This window comes from Curcuma longa, chromosome 3 (assembly GCF_044706935.1).
Source record: "Curcuma longa cultivar G26 ecotype Majalengka, Jawa Barat chromosome 3, ITB_CL_G26_1.1, whole genome shotgun sequence".
Lineage (NCBI taxonomy): Eukaryota > Viridiplantae > Streptophyta > Magnoliopsida > Zingiberales > Zingiberaceae > Curcuma > Curcuma longa.
Window position 1 is genome coordinate 9224606 of NC_133863.1, and position 26737 is coordinate 9251342.

The 26737-nt window shown below is 41.3% G+C and overlaps 4 protein-coding genes and 1 pseudogene across 4 annotated transcripts; 3 read left to right on the plus strand and 2 right to left on the minus strand.

Moving 5' to 3' along the window:
- The first annotated feature begins 6374 nt into the window (after positions 1-6374).
- On the plus strand, positions 6375-9687 carry LOC141823409 (uncharacterized). The gene is made up of 2 exons (XM_074710689.1): positions 6375-9075; positions 9158-9687. The coding sequence occupies exons 1-2, from the start codon at positions 6474-6476 to the stop codon at positions 9538-9540; spliced, it is 2985 nt and encodes a 994-aa protein (XP_074566790.1). The 5' UTR covers positions 6375-6473; the 3' UTR covers positions 9541-9687.
- Positions 9688-12285: 2598 nt separating this feature from the next.
- On the minus strand, positions 12286-15237 carry LOC141823411 (ras-related protein RABA1f-like). The gene is made up of 2 exons (XM_074710690.1): positions 14864-15237; positions 12286-12977 (listed from the first exon to the last, which is right to left on the minus strand). Exons 1-2 carry the CDS (start codon positions 15079-15081, stop codon positions 12542-12544), a joined length of 654 nt encoding a protein of 217 aa, XP_074566791.1. The 5' UTR covers positions 15082-15237; the 3' UTR covers positions 12286-12541.
- A 375-nt stretch (positions 15238-15612) lies between these two features.
- LOC141823410 (BAHD acyltransferase DCR-like) lies at positions 15613-17514 on the minus strand (annotated as a pseudogene).
- A 3777-nt stretch (positions 17515-21291) lies between these two features.
- Positions 21292-23405, plus strand: LOC141824891 (uncharacterized). The gene is made up of 2 exons (XM_074712226.1): positions 21292-21639; positions 22733-23405. The coding sequence occupies exons 1-2, from the start codon at positions 21312-21314 to the stop codon at positions 23266-23268; spliced, it is 864 nt and encodes a 287-aa protein (XP_074568327.1). The 5' UTR covers positions 21292-21311; the 3' UTR covers positions 23269-23405.
- Positions 23406-24677: 1272 nt separating this feature from the next.
- On the plus strand, positions 24678-26697 carry LOC141825104 (putative WRKY transcription factor 49). The gene is made up of 3 exons (XM_074712495.1): positions 24678-24844; positions 24917-25054; positions 26099-26697. The coding sequence occupies exons 1-3, from the start codon at positions 24678-24680 to the stop codon at positions 26649-26651; spliced, it is 858 nt and encodes a 285-aa protein (XP_074568596.1). The 3' UTR covers positions 26652-26697.
- Positions 26698-26737: the final 40 nt, after the last annotated feature.

Here is a 26737-nt window from a genome sequence, read left to right on the forward strand (position 1 = left end):
ACGGAATTTTAATTCCGTCGCTAAAAACGATTTTTTTTTTTAATTTTTTTTCTTTAAATTAGCGACGGAATTAAAATTCCGTCGCTAAAAATGATTTTTTTTTAATTTTTTTTTTAAAATTAGCGACGGAATTTTAATTCCGTCGCTAAAAATGATTTTTTTTTAAATTTTTTTCCTTTAAATTAGCGACGGAATTAAAATTCCGTCGCTAAAAACGATTTTTTTTAAATTTTTTTTCTTTAAATTAGCGACGGAATTTTAATTCCGTCGCTAAAAATGATTTTTTTTTCTTTAAATTAGCGACGGAATTAAAATTCCGTCGCTAAAAATGATTTTTTTTAAAATTTTTTTCCTTTAAATTAGCGACGGAATTAAAATTCCGTCGCTAAAAATGATTTTTTTTAAATTTTTTTTTTCTTTAAATTAGCGACGGAATTAAAATTCCGTCGCTAAAAATGATTTTTTTTAAAATTTTTTCCTTTAAATTAGAGACGGAATTTATAAATCCGTCGCTAATTAGCGACGGAATTAAAATTCCGTCGCTAAATTTAGCGACGGAATTTTAATTCCGTCGCTAAAAATGATTTTTTTTTAAATTTTTTCCTTTAAATTAGCGACGGAATTTTAATTCCGTCGCTAAAAATGATTTTTTTTAAATTTTTTCCTTTAAATTAGAGACGGAATTTATAAATCCGTCGCTAATTAGCGACGGAATTTAAAATTCCGTCGCTAATATTTAGAGACGGAATTATAAATTCCGTCGCTATTAATTAGCGACGGAAACTAATTCCGTAGCTAAATTTAGCGACGGAAAAAATTCCGTCGCTAATTAGCGACGGAATTTTAAATTCCGTCGCTAAGATGACGTCAGCGACCGAATTTTTTGCGACGGTCGATTTCCGTCGCTAATCGGTCGTTAACCTCGCTTAGCGACCGAATAGCGACGGAATTGGTCCGTCGCTATTTCCGTTAATTTTTGTAGTGAATCATTTATAATGAAATGAAATTGAATTTTTTTTTAAAAAAATAAAATTTAATTATACATAAAAGAAAAGATATTGCATGAGATGGTCAAATTATGGTCACATCACATTTTTTTTCTTTTCTATATATATATATATATATTTATTTATATATATATTTGGCTCCTATTATTTTGTCCTTGTTCTCTCCTTCAAGAGTTCACACTTCACATGAGTCACTTTACATCTCAAGGCTTAAAGTTTACTAAAAATACTTTTTATGTTTTTCAACTTTACATTTATAAAATTTCCACCACCACAATAAAGTAAAAACATTATATTTTTGAGATAAATTAAATACTTATTGCTCATATTCTTTGACAAAAATTAAATCCTACAAAGTTGATAATGGAATGAACACATGTTTATAAAGTTAGATTCTTTCCTTTCCTTGTTGAAATTAAAGTGGGAATACTTTTTCGTGATTGATTGTGCCAATGAAATCTATCTTCTTTCCTTACTAACTTTTGGCAACGATCTTGGGTGAATATTAATGATAAATACGAACCTTTTAAAGTAATATTTTAATATCACACGAGTGTGTAGTAGTTTTAAGTTTGTTTATGAAATGGTTTCATTAATTACATATTAAATTATTTTTATTATTTATTATATTAAAAAATCAGAGAAATAGTAGTAGTTCCTTCTACTCAGAGAATGAATATTAGGTAGAATATTTGTTTTTCCCTTTAAGCCGAGCCAAACTTCCAAGCAAAGTATATGAGTTACACCATAGTTCCTAATCCTATTCAGGATTGATACATACAGAATGGTACAATACTTTTATTTTTTTAAAAAAAATTTATATTATATGGTTAATAATTAAAAACATATTTAAAATTATTTAATATAAATATAAATTAATAATTATATATATATATAATCGTCAATATTATTACTTATATAAATTTAAATTAATTAATAACTTAACTACTATTTTAGGACAGTAACATTTATATTTTCATATCACAAAATAAAAAATTATAAAATTTTTACTAATATAATAACAATAATTGCATTCAATTTCAAAAATATTTTCTTAATTTATAAAATGATCCAATTTAAAAACCAATAAAGCAGCCTCCAATAAAAAAAATATGTAAAATTATTTGTAACATAGGATCGTACCGATCCTACCAATCCTGTTCCGATTCTATCAATTCTTCTACTCTGATTCCATCGTAAAAACGATTCTATATAATCCATGAGTATTTGATGCTTTTGGATATAGGATCGTATTATCCTACCATCCGAATCGCGATTCTACAAACTAAGAGTAACACATAATTTTTGTTTAGAAAAACAAAGTTCTCGAATCATTTGTGTTTTAGCAATTCAAATGGTTGGATGCTTCAAGTTGGTTTAGTCGAATCATATAAGTTGGAAGGATAAAATTAGATTCCTAATTCCACTTTTCATTTTTTAAAAAAGTTATATTGTGTTACTAATTTTATCATTATTAGTAAGATAATTAAGATTAATGTTGTCTAGAGAATCTTTTCGTGTAATCTAATAAATAGTTGATTATTAATATTCTTCTAGAAACTAGATAATACTTTACAGATAAGGTCAAAATAGATAGACCCAAGGCGTTGACCCCAACTTTTAACAGCCGCCAAGTTTGAACGTCTGCGTCTTGGACCGGTCCAATGTCCGGTTCATAATGGCGAAAATATTCAGATTGGCCCTTGATTTAGAAGAATTTCAAGTTTGGACCTCCGATTCAAAATATGGTCCCAAAATTTCCTCATTTTTAATTAATTTATTATTATTATTATTATTATCTTTCTCTCTCGATCTTACTCAATCTCCAACTCAAATAGCTTCCTCCAATACTTCTTCATTCCATTATCTTAACGATAATAACCTCCACTTACATATACTTCTTCTTTGTCAATCTTTTTGACCCTCTTTTGCTTCCACTAACACATCTTCTAGATTGCCTACACTTTAGCACTATCTCCGCATTAGCTTTTGCTCCAACAATCTTCGATCGGATAGCCAAATTGGATGACCTTATGTAGGTTTTCGTCTTCTACGATTTTCAAATCCCACCAAGAGCACACTAGACGACTTGGTGATGAACCCCTCTAGGCCGGTCGGCCTTCTTGTTAGTCATGAATCATCCAACCATGTTTGAGTAACAATTAAATTGTCATCCCACTATAACTTAGTGCTCATAGAAGGAAAAGAAAGGAAGAGATATGAAAGAAGAAGAATAGCTTTCAAATATCAAGATCAAATAACAAATTATACTAATAATAATAATAATAATTTTTAAATAATTATTTATATGAGTCAAATTAGGTCCATTGGCATTGCATCACACTAGCTGGCCACATAATTATTTTTTAGTACGATAATGTTTTTTTTTGTTGACATGGAAAAAGATTGGTTGGTGCAACTCCAAAGGTCTCTTAAGTCACTCCAATAATTGAGTATGTTATTCACTAGAAAAGAAAAAATAAAATAAATAATCCAATTATTGGTATGATCCACCACAACCAAATTTGAATCAGGCCTCGATAAGTCTCGATCGTGTCCGACCCATTCGACTAGATTTGAATTGTGGATCATATTTTACTCTAAAGGACAATGTTCATGATTCACAGTTGTAGTTACTTGTTAATGTACCATTTAAATATGCTTATGGTTCTCTAATGATGCCTAAAGCTACACATGAACATAACAAACTCATGGACTTGATAGAAAATTATTTATATTCATTCGATATAAAAATGTATATGATTAACACCTACTAGAAATAATTGTGCTCAATAAATGCTTGAGTTTGACTTAAGTTCGATAGAACTTGATGACATAGATAAATAAGTTTGAACACTATCCATTTTGATTCATCTACATGAATAAATTTATTTTATGATATATATATAGATAGATATGATTCTAATATTCTGCGCGTCTTATCTCGCACGACTCATTCGTGCCATAAAATTTTGGGCGCTTGGAACAATAACAAGGTCATTTTTTATTTTTATTTTATTTTTTTACTTACCATTAAGTCATTTAAAATTTTCTCTTTAGGATTTAGAAAGATTATAATATTAAGCATAAAAAAAATTAAAATAAAAAAAGGAAACTAACACACTCTAAGCAACTAAATTTTGTTTATTTCTTTAGGTTGTTATCCCGCACTTCTTATCCAACACACTCTAAGCAACTAAATTTTTTTATTTTTATTTTTTATTTTTGCTTAATACTATAACTCAGCCCTCTAAACCTTAAAAGGAAAATCTTAAATGATTTAATTGTAAATTAAAAAAATAAATAACAAATAAATAAATAATGATACTATTTCTATTTCGAGCGCTCAAAATACTTTTGGATCTCGGAATCTTCTATCACGGACAACGCGTGTAAGATTAAGCGTGCAGGGTATCAAAATTCATATATAAACCAATTTAAAGTAAACATGCTCATTAATTATACACAAAATTCATAAAAATGAATATGACATTTTGTAGATTAACTTTCAAGATAAGCATGAATGATGATTCCTCCAACATTAATTATAATATAAGATTGCTAAAAAAACAAATAACATTGTCTATCATATAGTGGTTAAATTTAGAATAGACAATTAATTAGTAATAATACAAACATATTAGGCTTGAGTTAGGTCGGATGAGTACACCTCAACTCCTTAAAGCATAAAACATATCACATGTTAATTTTTAATTAGTAATGGTAACCTAGTGATTTAATAAGTGTGTCAATATATGCAATATTGCATTATCTCATGGTGACACGTGGAAGGAAACAAAGAGACATTCTATCTTATTTATCCATCAGTCACACATATGGATTCATCCCTCTTATAAAGGTGAAATAGTAATAATAAAACTGTAAGAGCATTTTGTAAATTATTTAAAAATATAAAATGTAAAGTATTCTGTTTGCTTTCATCATCTATCCATTTTTATAATTTATTTGTCTATTTACAAATTTCACAATCAACACTAGGGCCAAGAATTTCAATATTAGTTGGACTCAAGTTGTTACAACCAAACAAATATATACTTCCTTTGCCAACTTGAACTCCATTTAGAATGATCGATCAACTAATTAGACTTAGACTAAATATTATGTTATTCGCTTGTGACGAGATCAATTAGGTGAACAAGACATCGCTCGCATGTGATCTTACGTAGAGTATTCTCGGAATCAACTAGTTCATAACTCTAACTAAATAGGATTCTATTGTGTGTACATAACTGTAACTAAGGGAGTCGAGGAACACTTACTTTTACAACATGATTCGATCGGACTCGAGCTAAATAAGATTTTTATTTTATGGCACCTTGATCTACAACTCGGTGAGAATTCTATTGAATCCATGAGTATTTGACTATGAGACCACGAGGGAATGAAACTCTCCGTATAATTCATCATTTTTTTTTTGTTGTAGTGGTTTATCTCAAGTGGTAAATCCTAAAATGAGTAGGGGTCTGTCTTGACAATGAGATCTCTTATCAACACAGTGGAACCGTGCATCCAAAAAATCCTTAAGAGATTTTTTGAATATAAGGTCATTTTGATGGTGGTGTCGGTCACTATAAAAAGTTTACATGGATAATTTTTAGTCGAAATGACTTATCTCAAGTAGTAAGCATGGAGACATGTATTGCCTAAAGATTCCGAGTTCTAAGTCCTTTTAGCAACAAATAAAATCCCCTTGAGGGGTCTGTTGACTGAGGTGTTCTTTTAGCAGTGAAATCTCTTATCAACACAGTGGAACTTGTGAATCCAAAATTCCCTTAGGAGATTTTTTGAATTTGGGATCGTTTTGACGGTGGTGTTTCGACAGTGGTGCCGATCATTATAAAAAATTTACTTCGGATAGTTTTTATGAATCGTTGGGAAGTCAAGACAATGTCAACTTTCCGCATAAATGAATAAGTTTTTTGATTTACTTCTTCATAAATGATCGTAACATCGATCGTGTGGGGACCACACAGATTTCATCTATTATAGAAATGAATAAATGATCTAACTACCCGACTATCTACTTATCTAGGGCAAATATTCACAAATATAATCAACTTTTCTACTAAATAGAAAACCACAAACCACATATATAAATCAATAGCAGAAATACAACTATTTCTCAAATTAAATTAATATCTTTTAAAAATAAATAATATAAAAAAGTAGATAAGTTTAAAGACAGAATGCAGGCCGGCATCAATCTAGATCAGTGTGACTGGATCACAAATCTAGAAATTAATAAATAAATAAATTTAAAAATTAATTAATTAATTAATTAAAACATCACAAAAAGCAAAGCTTGACTTCTCTTGCGAGCTGCCTCCTTAATATCATTCTCATCATCCTTCACACTCACTCGTCCACCACCACCACCACCTCCTCCTCCTCATGTCGTCTTCTTCCTCTTCTTCTCCTCCGCCTTGAAACAGAACAGAGGCGGCCATGATCACACCTCGCCTTCTTCTTCTTCTTCTTCTCCTCGCCCTCGTCTCCGCCTTCCTCTTCCATGGGGCCTACTCCGTCAACCAAGAGGGCCGCATTTTGCTGGAGGCCAAGGGCGGCCTGGAGGCGCCACCCGACGCGTTCTCCTCCTGGAACGCCGACGACGACGCGCCCTGCGCGTGGAGGGGCGTCGGATGCAACTCCACCGGCGCGGTGACCTCCGTTAACCTTACCGGCTTCGACCTCTCCGGCCCCTTCCCTTCCACTCTCTGCCGCCTCCCCCACCTCGCCTCCCTCGACCTCTCCTACAACTACATCAACGGCACCCTCGCCGGCCCCGCCTTCGCCGGCTGCGACGCCCTCTCCGTCCTGAACTTATCCATGAACAACCTCGTCGGCCCGCTGCCCGGCGCGCTGGCGGCGCTGCCCAACCTCACCCACCTCGATCTCTCCTCCAACAACTTCTCCGGCGGCATCCCGCCGGCCTTCGGCCGCTTCCCCCAACTCGAAACGCTCAATCTCGTCTACAACCTGCTAACCTCCACCGTCCCTGACTTCCTCGGCGATGTCTCCACTCTCCGGGTGCTCGACCTCCGGTACAACCCATTCGACGCCGGGCCCATCCCGGCGTCCCTCGGGAACCTCTCTGTCCTCGACACGCTCTCCCTCGGCGACTGCAACCTCGACGGGGAGATTCCGCCGTCGCTTGGCCGGCTCTCGAAGCTTGCCTACCTCGACCTCTCCTGCAACCACCTCCAAGGCGGAATCCCGGAGTTCCTCGCCAGGCTGCCCGGCTTAATCCAGGTCGAGCTGTACAACAACTCGCTCTCTGGTCGCATCCCCGCCGGGCTCGGCGAGCTCGCTGCGCTGCGCAACTTCGACGCGTCTCTGAACCAGCTCGTAGGTCCGCTCCCCGACGACATCTTCGACGCGCCGCTGCTCGAGAGCTTCCACTCGCACACGAATCAGCTGACGGGTGGGATCCCCGCCGGCGTCGCGCGGTCCAAGAGCTTGGCCGATCTCCGGCTCTATAAGAACCAGCTCAGCGGCTCCCTCCCGGCGGATTTGGGGAAGACGACGCCGCTGGTGACGGTGGATCTGTCGACGAACAAGCTCTCCGGCGAGATCCCTGCAAGCATCTGCGACCGCGGCGTGCTGCAGCAGCTGCTCCTGATACAGAATTCCTTCTCCGGGGGAGTTCCCGACGGCCTCGGCCGGTGCCGGACGCTGAATCGGCTTCGCCTCCAGAGCAACGCGCTGAGCGGTCCGGTTCCCAGCGGCCTCTGGGGGCTGCCGCATCTCTCTCTGCTTGATCTGAGAGACAACGCTTTGTCCGGCGGCATCTCTCCGGTGATCTCCGGCGCCGCCAACCTCTCCTCGCTCCTCATCGAAGACAACCAGTTCTCCGACATCATCCCGTCGGAGATAGGAGCTGCGAAGAAGTTATACGAGATCGCCGCGGGGAACAACCGGCTCGCCGGGCCGCTCCCTGCGTCGCTCGGCGACTTGGCCAACCTCGGCCGGCTGGACCTCCACAACAACTCCCTCTCCGGTGAACTGCTCCGCGGAATCCAATCCTGGAAGAAGCTCATCGATCTCAATCTCGCCAACAATGGCTTAACGGGCGGCGTGCCTCCTGAGCTCGGTAGCCTCCCGGTGCTCAACTACCTCGACCTCTCCAACAACGACCTCACCGGCGAAATCCCCGACCAACTTCAGAACCTGAAGCTGAGCCAATTCAACTTCTCCAACAACCAGCTCTCCGGCGCAATTCCGCCCGTGTTCGCAAACGAAGCCTTCCGGAGTAGCTTCTTGGGGAACCCTGGACTCTGCGGCGACATAGCAGGGCTCTGCCCTGCCTCAGCGGAGACCACCAGCAACCTCCATGGATTCATCTGGCTGCTCAGGTCGATCCTTATCCTCGCCGGCTTAATTCTCATCGCCGGCGTCGCCTGGTTCATCCGCAGGTACCGCAAGTACAAGAAAGCCATGGACAAGTCCAAGTGGACGCTGAAGTCCTTCCACAAACTAGGATTCAGCGAGTATGAGATCTTGGACTCCCTCGACGAAGAGAACCTCATCGGCAGCGGCGCGTCCGGCAAGGTCTACAAGGTCGCGCTGAGCAGCGGAGAGACCGTCGCGGTGAAGAAGCTCTGGTGCGCAGCGAAGTCGCAGGTGGCAAACTTGAACTCTTCCATGGACGATGCCTTCGAAGCAGAGGTTGCGACACTAGGCAAGATCAGGCACAAGAACATCGTGAAGCTCTGGTGCTGCTGCACTCAAAAGGATAACAAGCTGCTGGTGTACGAGTACATGCCCAATGGAAGCTTGGGGGACCTGTTGCACAGCAGCAAAGTGATCGTTCTCGACTGGCCGGCGAGGTACAAGATTGCACTCGACGCAGCAGAGGGGCTCTCCTACCTGCACCATGGCTGCGTGCCGCCGATCGTCCACCGGGATGTCAAGTCTAACAACATCTTGCTGGATGGAGAATTCGGAGCCAAGGTGGCCGATTTCGGGGTGGCGAAAGCTGTGGAGGTCATTGAGAAGGGACCTAAATCCATGTCTGTGATTGCTGGTTCTTGTGGATACATAGCTCCAGGTCTGTCAATCTCGAAACTCTGTTAATTCATAGCTAAAGATTTGAAACTCTTACTTACTTGAAAAACTGATAACCACTTCAGAATATGCATACACACTGAGGGTGAATGAGAAGAGCGACATCTACAGCTTCGGAGTGGTAATTCTGGAGCTGATCACCGGAAAATTGCCCCTCGATCCGGAGTACGGTGAGAAAGATCTTGTGAATTGGGTCTGCAGTATGATAGAACACAAGGGCATGGAGCATGTGATTGATACAAAGCTTGATCTGAGCTACAAGGAGGAGATAATTCAGGTGCTGAATATTGGCCTTCTTTGTGCCAGCTCCCTCCCCATCAATCGCCCGTCGATGAAGAGGGTGGTGAAGATGCTGCAAGAAGTGCGACCGCAGAACAAGGCCAACGCCGGGAATGATCACGGAAAACTTTCTCCTTATGCTGCTGAACATGGCAGCATGAACTGTTAAGGATAATGAATTATCTTGTGCTGCCATTTTTGTTCAACTCTTTTCCTTGCTGTAGCTTCCATGGTGTTGGTAGCAGTACAAATGTATCCAACCGAGAGAAATGTAAGAATTGGGGATGTGCTAATCAGCTCCATTGTTTTGCAGTCAGTGATGGCAGTTCTCTTTTTAGACAGTTACTGACATGGTTTGGCTGCATGAGAAGAGGAAGAAGACCTCTGCATGTCCAAAACTGGACTAAGTTTGCCATAAACATCACAAAAACAGTCATAAGATAAACAGTAACAGAATAGAAGAACATGATAAATACTTTGACTTAATTGTTTTCTACTGCACTGACAGTAGCACTGTTTCTAGAATAATTTAGTGGGCAGATGATGGCCATTTTAGAGGTCACCATAGGGACAGCTATGCCGGTCGGTGGTCAAGATAGTTAAGTATTCTCTTGGTTTTATGAGACCAACACGAGAGTAGCTGGAGATTCTCCATGCACATTTATTTTTTAGTTGTAGGCCCCTTGATGTTAAAGGTGCCTCCGGTTGTGCCTAACAATATAAAATATAAATTTTATATTAAAAATATATGAAAAAATTTTAAGATTATAAGATTGAAAATATCTCATTATTGGTACAAGACCTTTTAGATAAAATCTAAAAACAAAACTATAAAAACGTTAATCCAAAGTGAATAATATCATACCGTTATGGAGATATATATGGATTCCATCTTATCTAACAGTGGTATCAAAGCAGATCCATATGATGGGGGCTCCTAATAAGGGGTCCGTTGAGACCATTAAGAGGGTGGGTCTATTGGGATTCGTACCAATAAGGGATCCATTGGGATTGTTAAGGAGAGACTCCTAGTGGTCCTTTATTTGAGGGGTAGATTATTGAGATACAATAAAAGTTCCACATTAGAAATATATGGAAAAGATCATGAGGTTATAAGATAGAAAATATCTCATTGGTATAAGACTTTTTGAATAAAGTCCAAAACCAAAACTATGAGGGCGTAGACCCAAAGTGAATAATATCGTATCATTGTGGAGATATATATATATATATATTTCATCGGATCTAACAGTGGTATTTCTAATGTGAGACTTTGATTGTATTCCAAAAAAAAAAAAAATACATATTGGTCTTGTCATCTTTAACCAAGATATAATCTGTTCCTTTGCTCCTCGCTAGCAATCATAGTAGGAGAGATGCTCATATAGGGAGGAGAGTCATTCCCTTTTAGAAGCTTCATATTGTTCATTAACAAACAAAATGTTTTCAGTTACCACCAAACACCTAAAATTAAGGGGGGAAATTCAACATACTGAGCTTTAGACCTTAATCTACCTTCTTCAGTGTCTATCTAAGCTGATCATTTACATTTAACTAGTAAATGAAGCATGTGTAGAGATTCTTCTGAGGAAGCCATTTAATTTATAATAAACACTGATGATAATATTGTTCCTAGTTCTATGGCAATAAACTTATTTTTGCTCTTCAAAACATTGGCATCCAAGATTTTCCACTAAACTGACTAATAGCACCAACATTCTTTAGGAGTTTTCTTGCAAGTCAAGTACGCTAAAAAAGGGAGGTACCTTAGTATGTTCAATGCCAAGGTCAATGGCCAAATCTTTAGACTTGACTCACTTTGTGGCTCAGTGGTTGGCAGCTTTCACAAATGGCGTCTATGGCTTTTAGTTTGCTTGTAAGGGATCCAACACTTTGCTTTTTGTATGTGTTTTCTGATGAGAAGTTCAAAACTACTTTTATTTTTATTTTTCATTTCAAAATGTTTTGATTCAGTATCTGACCTTTGTGGCGCATCAGTTCTTCTGGATCCCAAGTGGCATTATCAGCGTCCTCTGTGGATGCAATTTCACTCCTTTCCTTCAGCTGTGCCCTCTGTAAGGTCATCTTGGCCCTATTACTGCATTGTTAATAAAACAAGTCTGAATGTATCTTGGGATCGGCATACAAGAAAAGCAAGTAAATTGCTTGCAATCGAGACATTTTTAGTAGCCGAATAACATTCTTCACTAGACAACAGAAACAATGACAAGAATCAACAGTCATAAACACACAACCATTGAAGAAACATACTGACTGTGACAGACGACACACAGTTTCAAGAAATCAAAAGTTGAATAGAGCAAGAAACAATCGTTAATGGTTCCCAACGACGAAGCGGTAGAGCTACGATCGAGATAAGACGAACAGAAAATTTTACCAGAAATAGCTTGACGATCGAGAGTAGCAGCCTCAATATTGAAGCGCGATCCGCCTTCGCCTCCTTCTCTAGTTTTTCCCCGTCTTCTCCAATCTCCTCACCGCTCGATCTCGCCATCTGTTTCACATCAACAAGTTCCCAGAGTTAGAACAAAAAAAGGGCGCAAGCAAAAGGGAACCAAGAGGGAAAGAAGGGAACCTACCCGGGGAGGAGCGGCGTCGAGACCATCGGAAGACGAAGGCGGAGATCTCGCCGGGGAGGACGCTGGTGCGGACCTGGAGAGGGATAGATCGGGTTGCGTCGACGGCGAAGGCGCAGCTTTAACATCATTTATTTGAAATCGACAAAATTCTGTTTCGCCCCCCAGAGTTTGCTATAATTTTCATTTCACCCTCAACTTCAAACTGGTCAGCAATAAACCCTTGAAATTTCATATCACATCAAGCCTAGGGATTCAACAATAAAATTTGATTTGATTCCAACAGATGGTTGCAATGATTGTTAGCAACCAACAAGTTTCATCCAAAGAATGAGGCATTTCATGAGCAAAGAATGAACCAAAGTTTACAAATTCCATTGTGTTTGATGGTTAACACTCGACAAAAGAAACAAACAAATGTAGGAGAACATGATTGTAACAAAGAGTCAGTCATCTTCAAGAATGTTGCTTCATGTTTCCTGAATCATGCATTCAAAATTGCTACTACCTTGAGCCTACTGGAAAATGGCAAGCGGCGTATCGCTAAGGATCATGAGCACAGTGAGAAATGGATCAGCCGTTGGAGCAACAACCGGCTTTCTTAGAGTTTTGTGCATCATCACCCTCCCCAATCTTGATATTCTGTCCCTTGGGCACGGTTGAAGTATCATCGCCGACATCTAGCATCTTCTTGCTGACCACGTGGTAGATCTGAGTGAGCACTTCAGTGAAGGCATTCTCCACGTTCGTGGACTCGAGGGCAGAGGTCTCGACGAAGAAAGCGTTCTCTCTTTGAGCAAAGGCCTGTGCGTCTTCGAGAGGGACAGACCTAATGTGGCGCAAGTCTGCCTTGTTGCCCACAAGCATGATGACTACGTTTTGATCTGTGTGATTCTTTAGTTCCTTCAGCCATCTCTCCACATTTTCAAAGGTGATATGGCGAGTCACGTCATAGACGATAAGGGCGCCAGCAGCTCCTCGATAATAAGCACTAGTAATGGCACGATATCTACATGAGAAAAGAAAAAAGCAAGTTAATGTACAAGTCAGAACACAAGTTGTAGGTACCATCGAGCCATTTTACTTCCAAAGTTGTTAGCAAAAATACAAAAGAAAGCACAAAAGACGAATTAAATGGAAGGAGGTTTGTGCATGATGCAACTCTCATGTTATCTTAAAGATTGAGTTATTAACAACTTATCCCAAAAATATTTGAGTGATTACAACAGAATTAAACTAAAATGATTATTGGTCTAATGCAGACAAAATGTTGGTATCAATGGCACATTTATCTGTAATTTTATTATGTTAATATCATCGCAAGGGATGTTGGGATGGCCAAAAATGTGAATGTGTGGCGTTGGCCCCATAACCATTCTTACTTCAATGCTGTATATTCACCTATTATTGAGATTCCATTGATCTTTATAAACCAAAAATATTCAAATCAATTGAATTATAATGTTTTCTTTGATTTCACTCTGCCCCTTACACCTTTCAATGTAGTAGATTCAAACTCTACTAAATCTAGAACCTATTTATTAATAGTTTTTTAATAATATCTATGCAATCTCAGTCTCCTTTTATCAATCATTGAAGGTATACCTACTTTCTTGCAGATATTAACACTTTTTATCCATATTAATATTTTTTATGCTTTCTAGTAGCTCTAGGCATCCATTTTATTGTTCTCGTGTCTGTTATATAAATTTTTGAATATGTTACTCCTTAGCGACTCAACACTCACAATCAATAAAGAATAGCCTTTCAGCCTAAGTATAGTATTCATAGACTTAAGAAATTATAATGTTGGATATCTAGCTCCCTATCCTTGACCTTTTCATCTGAGCTTAGAATCAACATTGACAGTTTTATGTCATGTAATATTTTAAATCTAACTAAAAAACAAGATTTCCTCCCATTTTAGATTGAACCGAATCAGTAGAAGTTTTTTTTTTTTGTTTTCTGCATTTCTCATGCAAGTCTAATTAAATTTTTTTTTTTCAATGTGCAAGTCTTAGATATAATGCTAAATCAAGTAGATAAACTAATATGAATTATGAGACAAATGAGAATCATCCAAAGCCTTGATAAAAAAAAGGGGTCAAATAGCAGTCACTTGCCATTCTCCATCATCAAAAGGCATTTGTTAAACGTTTATGTATCTGAGCTCTTGCATTACCCATAATGCAGAACAATCAGTTGTTATTTCTTTTCAGGAAAAAGTTTGACAATGTATTACCATTCTCATATTTTTGTTGGCAGATGATACAAAAGAATTTATAAAATGACTTGTAGAGACTATATACATTCTGGTCCATCAAGCAAATATTAGATTATATCAGATTATGCATGAAAAACTTTTGCTACTAATTCAATCTCCAAACATAAAAGAAATACTGATTATCAAAGTTTTGAGATCACATAATATAAGAATAATCTCTTAATTACCCTTCCTATTGAACTCAAAACTATATTCCTCATTCCATGTCATTTGATCATCTCTCACGAAAATCCTTTTGATACAGAAAATATTGCAAATGGAAGATACGGAACCTCTGCCAACTGAAATTCAGAAATTGCTATCTTCCGCTCAAACAATGATGAATTTTTTATAACAGAGTTTTGTGCCGGGGAAAAACAAAGAGGAAGAGGGCAAAATATTCTAAGAACTCAATAAACAAAACTAAATCACATGTATCAATCATCGCACGTTATGGTTTGATAAGGAATGGGAGAGCCAATATCTGGCAAAGAAATTAAAATGATTAATAGATTTGAAACAATAGAGCTTATGGAACTGTAACATTAATTTACTCGGTAGTTGGATTAGGAAATGCATCAAATGGATTAGATGACACATTGGAAATTGACACAGTTTAACAAGATTCGCACCTTTCCTGGCCGGCGGTGTCCCAGATCTGCGCCTTGACGAGCTTGTCGTCGACGCGGATGGTACGGGTTGCGAACTCGACGCCGATGGTGGACTTGGACTCGGTGCTGAACTCGTTGCGGGCGAATCGAGAGAGCAGGTTCGTCTTCCCCACCCCGGAGTCTCCAATCACAACCACCTTGAACAGGTAATCGTAATCCTCGTCCGCCTTATACGCCATTCCTCTTTTCTACGCCAATAACAAATCCTCTTCTTCCTCCTCCTCCTCCCTCCTCCTCCGTTGCTACGAACAACCGGATCTTCCTCCTCTTCTCTCGAGATCGAAGAAGAAGAAGATGGCGAACCAGAGACGATCGAGTCGATCGCTCGTCGCAGAGACGATGGAAAGGGAGAGGAAGAACATGAACCTCGACGAACACTATTTGACGTAGTCCTTCGCCACGTGGCAGGCCCTCTCACTCTACCTCTCAATATTTCCCAATATTATTCTTCACCAATTAGAACTACCTTGCACCTTACCCATCTTGTGATTGGACATCTGATGCCGCATTCTGATTGGATCCCAGTCTGGGTCCCTTTACGCAGAACCAATCGAAATACCTTTCTGGTGTACCTGTCTTGTGATTGGATCTCCGTTGTGGGTCTTGGCGTACGCGGCAGACTATATAATATTTGTCAGTTTTACCGTCTTTCAATTGCGTTGGAAGTGTGGGCCTCCAGCAATTAGTTTTTATATTGACGGGTACATGCATTTGCACGATGTCGCAATTTAAAATTATTAAATATTGAGTCTTATTGGATACAAACAAAATCTACAGCTTGCGAGAGAGTGATAACGCTCTCTGACAGTTACTTGCAGCTTTAATTTGTACCTGAACTGCCACGTCCAGGGGCGTCCAGGCGGCGGCGGCCACCTCCGCCGGCGGGCCACGTTACTCCTATTCCATTTCCACGTGGCTCATGAACTCGTCGTCTTGCAGCAGCGACGCCATGGTGTCCGGGGCAAGGCACACCTCGAGCTCCACGCTTCCCCCTCCCGCCCGCCCCGGGAAAGCTGACATCTTTCCGTCGAACTTGTTGGCCCGGCCGCTGCGCACCGCCACCGGCAGCCCCCACCCGAAGTCGTTCCCCTCGTACATCGGGAAGCGGTTGGAGCTGCCCATGGTGAGCCCGGCGCCATCCGGGTTGCCTAGCGGGAAGCAGCGCGGTGCCGCCTCCCAGTCCGACACCCCGCGCCGCACCGTCTCGTCGCCGTGTGCGGCCACGCCGCGGTGGAGCAGCGCCGCCGACCAGCGGAGGTCCCGCGTGGACACCTCCCCTACCGTCGCCTGCGTCGGGATGCTTTGTATTGCGTTCCCGAAGTAGTTCGGCGCCACTGGCGGCGCCACGCGGCGCCGACAGTTGACCGCCATCCGGAACGTCGTCGTCGCCTCCGGCGACAGCCGCTTCCGCGCCCGCGTGACCGACCGCCACATCAGCGCGCAGAGCGACTGGAACGACGAAATCTCCTGCTTTTTAACCTCCGCCGCCACCGCCTTCTTGTCATGGAGTTGCTTCCCGCATATCTCAGCCGTCGAATCGCCTCCGCCGCCTCCGCCGCCGTTAACCCTCGATTTGAGCGCGAGAATCGCGTGGCGGCTAAACCGGAAGACGCGCTCCCGAAGCGGCGCTCCCACCGGGAACGACACCTCGGGGCCACGCCCGCCGGGGAAACGCAGCACCGCCTTCGATTCGGCGAAGTAGTTCCGCCGGAAATCCGGCGGCGCGGGGTGCCCCCCGCGGCAGAGCTCCGCCCAAGCATTAAAGAAATTCCAGAATGAAGTCCCATCGACGACGGCATGGTTGACGGCGGCTCCGAGGAAAACCGCTCCGTCACCGAGCTCCGTAAGCTGAAAAGCGGCCAGCGGGCGGAAGTGGCCGTGGAAGCTGACGGCGCCATCGAAGGGGAAAAGACCCTTGACAGCCGGAGGCACGTCAGCGTTGGGCGGAAGCAGGTCAGGCAGTCAACAGCGACGGAGCAACCGCGTAGGAAAACTCAACGCCCGCGTCGTTGCAGACGATAACGACGCTTCCGTCGGCGAGCGTGGCGAGGCGACCGGCGAGCGCGGGGAAGAGCGCAAGCGCGCGGGCGAGGGTGGAGACGAGGAGGGAGACGAGCGCTGGAGTAGCCATCGGCGGCTGGCGTAAAAAAGAGACCTTTTTGGATGTACTGGCAGGACAGCATGGGCAGGTCGGACACCGACAGCCGTATCTCGCCGAGCGCCGAAGCCCCCTCCGGCGACACCGTCCTCTTCGACACGACATCAATTCCTCCGACGACCCGAAGAAGCTACCGCTTTGATGGACAAGGAAGAAGAAGAAGAAGAAGAGGCAGGCTTAAGGGCAATTGGAGGGGGAAGGGTGGAAATAGGAGCCATGGCGACGAGTTCACCGGAAAATTCTGCTGCTCTGCTTGCTCCGGTGAATGGAAGCGGAAGCAGGGGAAGCGGTTTATAAAGGCGGAAGAGGAGGTGGCGGTGCATGCATTTGGCTGGCACACTCATCGTCCTCATCGGCATTTGGTGGGTAAATTCATTGTTGCAGTTGAAGAAAAAGACAGCGACGGATTCGGGGAATGAATTGGCGATCAACATTTCGTCTCGTCTCATCTCATCTCATCTCATCTCAAGAACAGCAACAGCAGAGAAGGAAGGCGACTAAATCCTATGCATCATTGCCAGTAAAAGTTCAAATATTTTGCCACAGGGACCCACACAGCCAGCCCGGTTTGACCGGATCATCGATCGATCGATCGATCGGTCAGCTGGTCTGATCCAATCAATTTGATCGGCAAATCTCCCCCTCTCCTTTCCTTTCCTTTCCTTTCCAACTTCCTTCCTCAGGTAAACACAACGACCAAGTATCAAATCGTACAACAGCAAAACGGCACGTGGAAAACGTTGATCGGTAAACAAAGAATCTACGCAGGTGTCCTCTCAAACCTTTCACTAGCAAGACAGCGAAAACAAACAAAAACACAGAATTGAAGGTCCCACAAAAAAAATATAAACACTAGATTCGCTTTTAGTTTAGCATTAACGCGGGTAACTTTCAAAACCCTAACACTCTCGCATCGACAACAAAGCAAACCCTAACACTTTCCACGTTTGACTCGACTAGGCTCATTTCAGCCTCCCTTATCCTAGATGTGAAAGGTACAAGTTGGGTTTGGAGTATGATCTCCAAATTGACGCCAAAGTCTAGTCAACAAAGGTAAGTTGCCCTGAGTTATTAATTTCAATAAAAGATGGAATCCGTCACTCCAACAGATTTCATGACTATCTGTAAGGAAGTAAATCAAGGCCAAAGTTTAGTCATTGCCCTGAGTCATTAACTTCAACAAAAAGTGAAATTTATCACCCCAGCAGTCCCACACGATCAGTTTCACCATCATCCGTGAGGAGGTAAATTGAGAAGCTACAATTGATTACTACAGAGAGGGTATTATTTCGATTTTGTCAAGATTCGACCCTTATCCACTTCAGCAAATCTGTCATATAATAACCAACTCGACTATACTCCGGAGGCACCTGAGTCCCTAACGAATCATGGTAAATTAGACTAACGAATGTAAAACCACAGACCTTTGATAAATCGATACATGAGAAAAAGAAGCAAAACAACAAAAAAGTACCTTGGAGCTCTGCATTTCGGTTGCATCAAGACAGTGCATGGAGATGGAGTCTTCTCAGAGCAGCAAAATGTGGGAGCCAGTTTATGCTGCAGGAAAAAATGAGAACGACAAAGAGGTGGGTCGAGGAGGATTTTCTCACAGCACAAAGACAACGATACAAAACAAAATACACGTTTTGTTCAGCAAAAACAGTGAACAATAATACATGAATGATGAGACAAACTTATATGGTACAGTGACAGAATACAAGGAAATGCAATGCATGAGGAAGATAAACACACAGATGGATATTCAAAGAACAGTCAAAGCTAGCTACCTGCACCAGTCGTCTGTGTGTTGAGTAGAATTTGTTTAACAATTACTAAACACAACAAAATGAAATGAGGGATTCCTTATTTCGATGAATCTTACTACAGTCAAAAGTGTACTTTTGCCAAAGTCCATCATCGAAGAATCTAATTAGGTAAATATCTATTTGGGCAATAAAGGCAACACTATAGTGCTTTTCATGTTTCAGCCATGAATTCTGACCTCACTGGATATCTAGCAATTAGACTCACTCACACATCAAGAAGTGAAAAAACCCCTAAACAAAAGGAAATGAATGAGAGATGATTTTTGGTCCATAACCCTTTCTTTGTAAGAGTGATGGGCAACAGAGAAGCCATGTGAGAGTATTAAAGCAACATGTTCTAAAGTTGTGATAAGAAAAGAAGCCTTTCAGTCTTAAGAAAAAAGGTATGATCAATCACACGAATGCACAAACTAAAGAATGCATGTATCTGAATGCTTCCAGGAGCAATATGATTACAGACCATGCTTACAACTGGAAATTATAACTATTGTCACACTTAACATACTTTTGAATATGAGTGCTTCTAAGAAGCATGATGAATCTAATAAGAAAGGAAGTCAAAAGTTATCCTACTTCTGGTGCCACACTTAACATACCTTAAGACATGAGTTCTTGTTAGAGGATTGATCAACACCTCAAGTAGAACTAGCTCGATTCAATCAAGATAAAACTAGTCATGGAAAATATTATAATTGTTTTCATGGCAGATCAAAAGCAAGCCATCAAATTCATTAATTAGGTTTGGACCATTCCTCTCAGGCGTTCCGTCGAACAGTTATCGAGCAGCATGGCTGTACCGTTCCGAGCGCCGCCGCCTCATACACACGAGTCACACTCATAACCCAACCCACAAAAAGCATGAAGTGTGCGACAAAAACCTGCGTCCTTCTCCATCGGGGAGTCCAACTCAAAGCGGGTGAGCGACGTTCCTCTCAGCCATTTCGTCGAACAGGTATCGGGCACCGTGGGTGCTGCCGTTCCGATAACGTCGCCCATGAAGCGCCCAAAGCGGCGAGGAAGGCATGGAGCTTGTGGTGCAAGAAGAGCGGGAGAAAAGGCTCACAGAGTTGGACCAACGGTCCAGGGAGAACTGGGCTTTGGGCTTTGAATTAGCCCGGTTTGATGTATATCTTATTGGATCGGTTTCCATCTGTCCCATCCGCCTACCCGTTTACGAGAATGAACATTCATTTTACCTCATTTTTATTTATTTATTTTTCTCAACATTACCCTCATAGTTTTAAAATTATCAAAGTATCCTCAAAATATATTATTTTACCCTCAACCACTAAACCCTAAAATTTTAGAAGAAATATTGAGTTCATAAAGGATCAAAATAACAATATTGATGATCATTGAAAAGTTAAATATTTTAACAAATTTTTAGAATTTGAAAATTAATCAAATTCAACCATCAACTATCTGTATAATCGATCAATATACTTCAGCATAATATGGAATTTGCCACCCCAACAATCCATATGGTCGGTTCTACGACCATCTATGAGGAGGTAAATTATGAAGATACAGTTGGCTACGATGATAAGAGAGCATTACCTCGGCTTCATCGAGATTTCTCAATAAATAATTAGAGATATCATTCAATACTTTAGGGTGACATTACAAATTCATTATTTTATAATTGAAAATTCAATTATTAACCCATCTTGGTCATTTAATATTTTAAATATCTTACACTGTGTGTGCCCATTGCCCATCCTATATCTCTATTATTAAATGTAGTGTGAGGAAGACTTTGCCTCTGTGACATAGTTGAGTTGATTATGACAGAGTATATTTTATTGAAATGGACAATGGTTGAATCTTGACGAAGCCGAGACAATGTCCTTCTCAATCATGACTAACTGTAGCTTCTCAATTTACCTCCTTACATATGCCAGTGGCCCCGATTATATAGAGCCGTTGGAATGACGGATTCCACCTTTAATTGAAATGAGGAAGGCCCAAGCTCCCCCACATGAGGAAGGAAAAAGTAATTTAATCAAAAGTTTAAGACCATAAAGCATAAATTTGAGTCTCACAAGTTGGCCATTGGAACTTTGCTAACAGACAATTTATCAATAATTCATTTTATAAAAATGCCCTTAATTTATACAATTAAGTATTTATCAAGTTGAAGGGTGGAATTGCTTGATGGGCCGGTCGAATAAACACTGGTTCGGTTTTCTTGGTCCACGAGTTAATGGACCGGCCATTTGATTATATGTACTAGGTCTAACTCGAAAAGGCCCAATTAGGTCTATGATCAAGGCCCAATAAAGCTTTCTTTGGCCCAATTGAATCACACAATAACGTCCCATTAAAGTGTCGAGATTGTTGACAAAGTCAACAGTATATAAGCATCGGGGGTCTGCACTTTTAGGGCAGAAGCCGCGTAGGGCACAAGGGCGACGAGCGGAGGATGGCGGTGAGCATGGGGAAACTCCGCTGGGGGGAGCTCGAGGACGACGCTGAGGATCTCGATTTCCTTCTGCCGCCGCGGGTGGTGATCGGGCCGGACGAAAATGGGGTGAAGAAGGCGATCGAGTACCGGTTCGACGACGCGGGCAACAAGGTGAGGGTGACGACGACGACGCGCGTCCGCAAGCTCACGCGCGCCCGCCTCAGCAAGCGCGCTCTGGAGCGCCGGTCGTGGCCCAAGTTCGGCGACGCCGCCCACGAGGACGTCGGTGCCCGCCTCACCATGGTCTCCACCGAGGAGATCCTCCTCGAGCGGCCCCGCGCTCCGGGTTCGACACTTCCTCCTACTTTCCTCATCTTCCCTTTGTTCCGTTTTAATCGCTTTGGATGTCCACTGATTCGCATCTCTAGGTAAACCCTATTTTTTTCCACCATGAAGACAAGGAGTTCATTTATTTTTATTTGAGGTAAAGTTAGGTCCTCCATGTCCATGGATCACTAGTGCGTAGGATGATGCCAGTTTCCTGGATCTACATACAATGCAAGTTCGCATCTTTAGGTCTCTGCTCCGTGCCATATCTTGAACCTATTCTTATTGTTTGTTCAAGAGTCTGCCTGATCGAAGTTGATTAATACATCTTGGTACCTTGATTTATTCTCTCCAAAAAAAAAGATCATCTTGGTTGTCTTCTACTTAACGGGCTTAAAGTCTTAGCATTGCGGCAACAACTTTAGCAGACAATTGTGGGTATGCAATCTTTAGGTTCAGTGTTGACTAGCAAGTGCAGTGTTTTTAAAACCAAAGGCCGCCTAAACTGGAACCGGAGGCCAATTCAGTTGAAATTGTTCAGTCATTCTGGTTGAACTAGATTGATAACCAGTTCGATTGGAAAATCAACCAGTGGTCCAGGTTTTCAAACACACTCACAAATATGATCATAACAAGTATCTTTGATTTGGCATTTATTTGAAGGAGTAATTCTTTCTTTTTACTGGGAGTTAGTGTTAGCATATATATGTAAGCTAGCATGATGTATCCTTCTGTCATATATTTAGAATGATATGAACACTTGTGTTAGATTTTTTGCCAGTAGTCAATTGGTCATGTTTATCATCCTTCAGATATTCAGAATACATTTGTTTGCCAGTAGTGTGTGTGTTATGTGAGATTTTCTCTCAAGGTTAGTGATTGTGAACACATTTTTAGCTCTTAAAAGTCCATGACCTAACCTTGTAGAAATGAGTGTTGTAAAGGATACAATCATATCTTGTTGGATGATTTGTTGTAGTAATCAGTGAGACATGTTTATTGTTATCCTGTCAGCAGTATTAGGGTTGCTTCGAAAGTTATGGCTTCAAACATACTCTATTTGATCATGTTCCTCTAGTTGTCTTTGTTTATGTGGTTGCCTTCCTAAACAGGCAGCAAAACAGAGGAACCGAAGGCTGCAGGTGATCCATTTGCTGCCATGGGCAAGGCAGGAGCTGTTCTGATGGTATGTAGAACTTGCGGTAAGAAGGGTGACCACTGGACTTCCAAGTGCCCATACAAGGACCTGGCTCCGCCGACCGACACCTTCATTGACAAGCCCCCGGGTGCTGAAGCTGCAGCCTCTGCTGCTGGCACCGCCAAGAGCACGTATGTGCCACCCAGCATGAGAGCTGGTGCAGAGAATCGTGGGACCGAGATGAGGCGCCGTAACGATGAGAACTCAGTTCGTGTGACCAATCTATCAGAAGACACCCGTGAGCCGGACTTGTTGGAACTCTTCCGTACTTTCGGCCCCGTGACTCGAGTCTACGTTGCTGTGGACCAGAAGACCGGAGCCAGCCGAGGATTTGGCTTCGTCAACTTTGTCAACCGGGACGATGCAGAGAAAGCGATCAACAAGCTTAATGGCTATGGCTACGACAACCTTATCCTACGAGTTGAATGGGCAACTCCAAGGCCGAATTAATCGGTGAGACAAGTGGTTCTCAAGAGGTGAATCGCCTTAGTCGTATTACTTTTTGGCTTTACTGAATGTTCTCATGAAAACAATGCTAGTTTGCGACTTAATATTAGTTTTAACAATCGACAAGTTCTTCAGGTTTATACGATTTGTCTTACCATGCTTGCAAGTTGCATTAGACTAACCTCTGTTTGTTACAATCGAATAAGAATTACAGTTTGAGCTTAAGCATTGATCAAAGAACCCCAACATGGTTCCATTAGTGTAACCAAATGCTTGTGAATATTCATTCATTTTGTCACTATTTAAGATTCAATGATCAAAACAGATCATTTCAGTAATCTTTGTTTTATTTTCAATAAAGTTGTTCAAATCACAATTTCGGATTGAACCAGATAAAACTAAATCGAGAATTTCTATTCAATTTCAAAAACTTTGATGGCAGAAGTTTGATCCATTTGCAAGGATTGAGGTTGTGGTTCATCATCCTTCCTCTCTATATCGTATGCGCATAACCGATTGACCATGTACCGATAAGTGGCCAACGCAAGTCACATTCGAGATGCACCTCCATCGACATACAAATAGTCTTCTACTATACCCAAAAACAAGTTACAAAGACAAACCTCATGTCCCACTGCTTGTAGCAGATGTCATGAAAGTTTGTCCCACCTGACTAGCCCCGTCAAGGCGGTTCATTTTGATCGCGTTCAAACCATTCAAACTCCAATGTCGATGCTCTCCCTCAACCGGCACCTTAAAACCATGAATCAGAACGGTTCGACCGGAAAAGTAAGAGTGGTTTAAGCATCAAGATAGCAGCAGAAAGTAAGAAACAGAGAATGCTTTGCAGTGATGTTGCCTCTTTTCCCCCTTGATAATTGAGATGCTCATCAAGCTTAACTACCCTTTAGAGGGAAGAAACTCGACTAATCGATGATTCCGATATCGACGATGCTAATTAAGCTTAATTACTCTTTAAAGCGAAGAGAAAGACAAGTGATTAATTTGGATAAACTGATAGAGATGAGAGTGTAATTAGGTGTGAGGAGTTAATTACCTGATTCCTTCTTGCCAGTGGTGGTTGATTGGTGGAAGAAGAGAGCCATTAAACCCTACCCCACTGCTGTGCTTTAGGGCAATGGAGATAGCAACTCAACTTGCCATTTAAGGGCACCTCCCAGGAAATGAAGGGGCTCACAACCTATTGAAAGGCATCCATCATCATCTTCTCCGATCTCGATTCGGCAATGCTTTAGAGGTTCACCACTGCATTATGGAGTTGCCACTTTCGGATGCATTTGCTCAAGTAAACACACATTCGTTCGACAGTCGGTGCTCATCGGTTCCGTAAATATCCCACTGATTGGTTAAGGCTGTGCATTCTCGCGAGACACCCCTCGGCAAAGGCACTCATGAGAGAGCTCCTAAATGTCACACCGGCTAGCAAATCGGAACTGGGAGCCCATGAATCAGTCATCAACAAGCTCATCTCTGCAGTTTACTCGGGACCGACAATCCGAGACATAGAAAGTGCGCTGTCTGCGACTTTTCAGCCCGAGCATTCCTTTTCGTCTCAACGGTGAAGATACCTGAACTTGATGCATTTCCATTTTGAGCTGAGTTTGTGTGCTAGAGGGATGAATGCCTGCAGGTTGCCTGCACCAGAGAAGAGCTTCGGGAAGACGGAGAACAAGCGTACGCTTCGGATGAAGATTTGCGGGATAGCCGACGATGGTTACAAGTGGAGAAAGTACGGGCAGAAGTCCATCAAGAACAGCCCCAATCCAAGGTGTGTTTCCAAATAGCTTCAGCTCTTTCGTTAGGAAGTCGAAAGTAGTGGTTTCTCCTTCTTGCTGTTCAGGTTTTCCATTTACCTCATCCAATTTTTTCGATAAACCAAAACAATAGTAAGAGAATTCATAAGAGCAAATGATCAAAGCAAGTTTTTTCCTATCTTGAAATCATGTAACATCTCAAACTCTAAAAAGAAGGCTAAATGTTAGAGAAAAAAATATATCGATATATAAAATAATCTACAAACTTACAACACCTATAACCTTTTCGCATTATTTCAGTTTTACAACTCGAAGAAGGGGGACAGAAAAGACATCTAAAATTACATAAAGATTGATTCTTTTTAGTATGTTTCACACAATCAATTCTTGTAGCCTTTAGACTTTACTCACTACTACCACATTGACCTAATTCTCCGAAACTTTACAAGGTTTCTTCTTACAAGTCTTCACTCACTATTGCCATATCGATAAACATGTCCCTACCATTACCTTGCTAAGAATCCAAAAGTTATTCAAGGCTTCTTTTAAGCCTTTACTCTTTACTATTACGACAAACATTTCCTCATCATAAACTCACTAAGTCTGAACTTATACAAGGATTCTTCCTACAAGAATTTACTCGGAAATATCCCTACTATAAACTCGATAATTCTACAAAACGATACAATGCTTATAAGCCTTTACTCAACATTACTATATCCGCAAGCATGTCCCTATGTTCAATTCCTTTCACCTAGATTTTGCACCGACTCCCTTAAACTTATTGTCTCCCTCCAACCCACTCCATATTAAAGACAAGTTTAATCTAATTGCAAAGATGAAATATACAATACAATAAAATAGTAACATGCTGTTGACATTGATCGAAGATGAAAAGTAAACTCTATAGTCGAACAAATTAAATGGATAGAGGGAGACAAAGAAAACTCTTCAAGTTAATCTATGAAATTTGAATATAACTATAGCTAACTGAAAAAGAACTCAAACTTCATACAAGAGGGGGAAAATATTCTAATTACCACTATTGGTGGCTACAGGAGTTACTATAGATGCACCAATCCACGTTGTAACGCCAAGAAGCAAGTTGAGAGGTCCTTGGAAGATCCAGAGATGCTCGTAGTCACCTACGAAGGTCTCCACCTGCATTACACCTCGCATTACTTCCTACCTCCACCCCGAGACCATTTAGGCATGGGCAGTCATAATGAAAAAAAGCCAAAACTCCAGACGACAAGCATTCATGCTGAGGCTCGAGATTGTGCTATAAAGGAGTCCACGGCGCTAGGACCCCTGATCTTGGTGACCCAACCACCATGGCCTGAAACAGATGAAACAGGAGCAAAACTGGTACATAAGAGTACCCACATTGCAGATAACAGTATGCAGACACTCTTGGAGGATGTCACGCATGCATCAGAAGGGCTGCTGGAAGATGTCGTGCCCTTGCTGGTGAGGAAGCCATCAGATCTAACCAAATATCCACACAAGTACAATCTTTCATTGGAAGAATATTCCTTGTCATCTTCCACCCCTACATGGAGCCCTAGCTCTTCTTACCTCGATTTCGATATACTTTCAGGCATTCTGTGAGTCGATGCAGATACTTTCCAGCATTCTATGAGCTATAAAATAGACTATATATATATATATATATCACAAATTGTATATCGGAAGTC

Coding starts and splice junctions, on each gene's coding strand:
- LOC141824891 (XM_074712226.1), top strand. CDS start 21,312: ATGGCGGTGAGCATGGGGAAACTCCGCTGGGGGGAGCTCGAGGACGAC. Junction 21,640..22,732: donor CGAGCGGCCCCGCGCTCCGG/GTTCGACACTTC, acceptor CTTCCTAAACAG/GCAGCAAAACAGAGGAACCG.
- LOC141825104 (XM_074712495.1), top strand. CDS start 24,678: ATGAGAGAGCTCCTAAATGTCACACCGGCTAGCAAATCGGAACTGGGA. Junction 24,845..24,916: donor CATTCCTTTTCGTCTCAACG/GTGAAGATACCT, acceptor GAATGCCTGCAG/GTTGCCTGCACCAGAGAAGA. Junction 25,055..26,098: donor AAGAACAGCCCCAATCCAAG/GTGTGTTTCCAA, acceptor TGGTGGCTACAG/GAGTTACTATAGATGCACCA.
- LOC141823409 (XM_074710689.1), top strand. CDS start 6,474: ATGATCACACCTCGCCTTCTTCTTCTTCTTCTTCTCCTCGCCCTCGTC. Junction 9,076..9,157: donor TTGTGGATACATAGCTCCAG/GTCTGTCAATCT, acceptor TAACCACTTCAG/AATATGCATACACACTGAGG.
- LOC141823411 (XM_074710690.1), bottom strand. CDS start 15,081: ATGGCGTATAAGGCGGACGAGGATTACGATTACCTGTTCAAGGTGGTT. Junction 12,978..14,863: donor GACACCGCCGGCCAGGAAAG/GTGCGAATCTTG, acceptor TTTCTCATGTAG/ATATCGTGCCATTACTAGTG.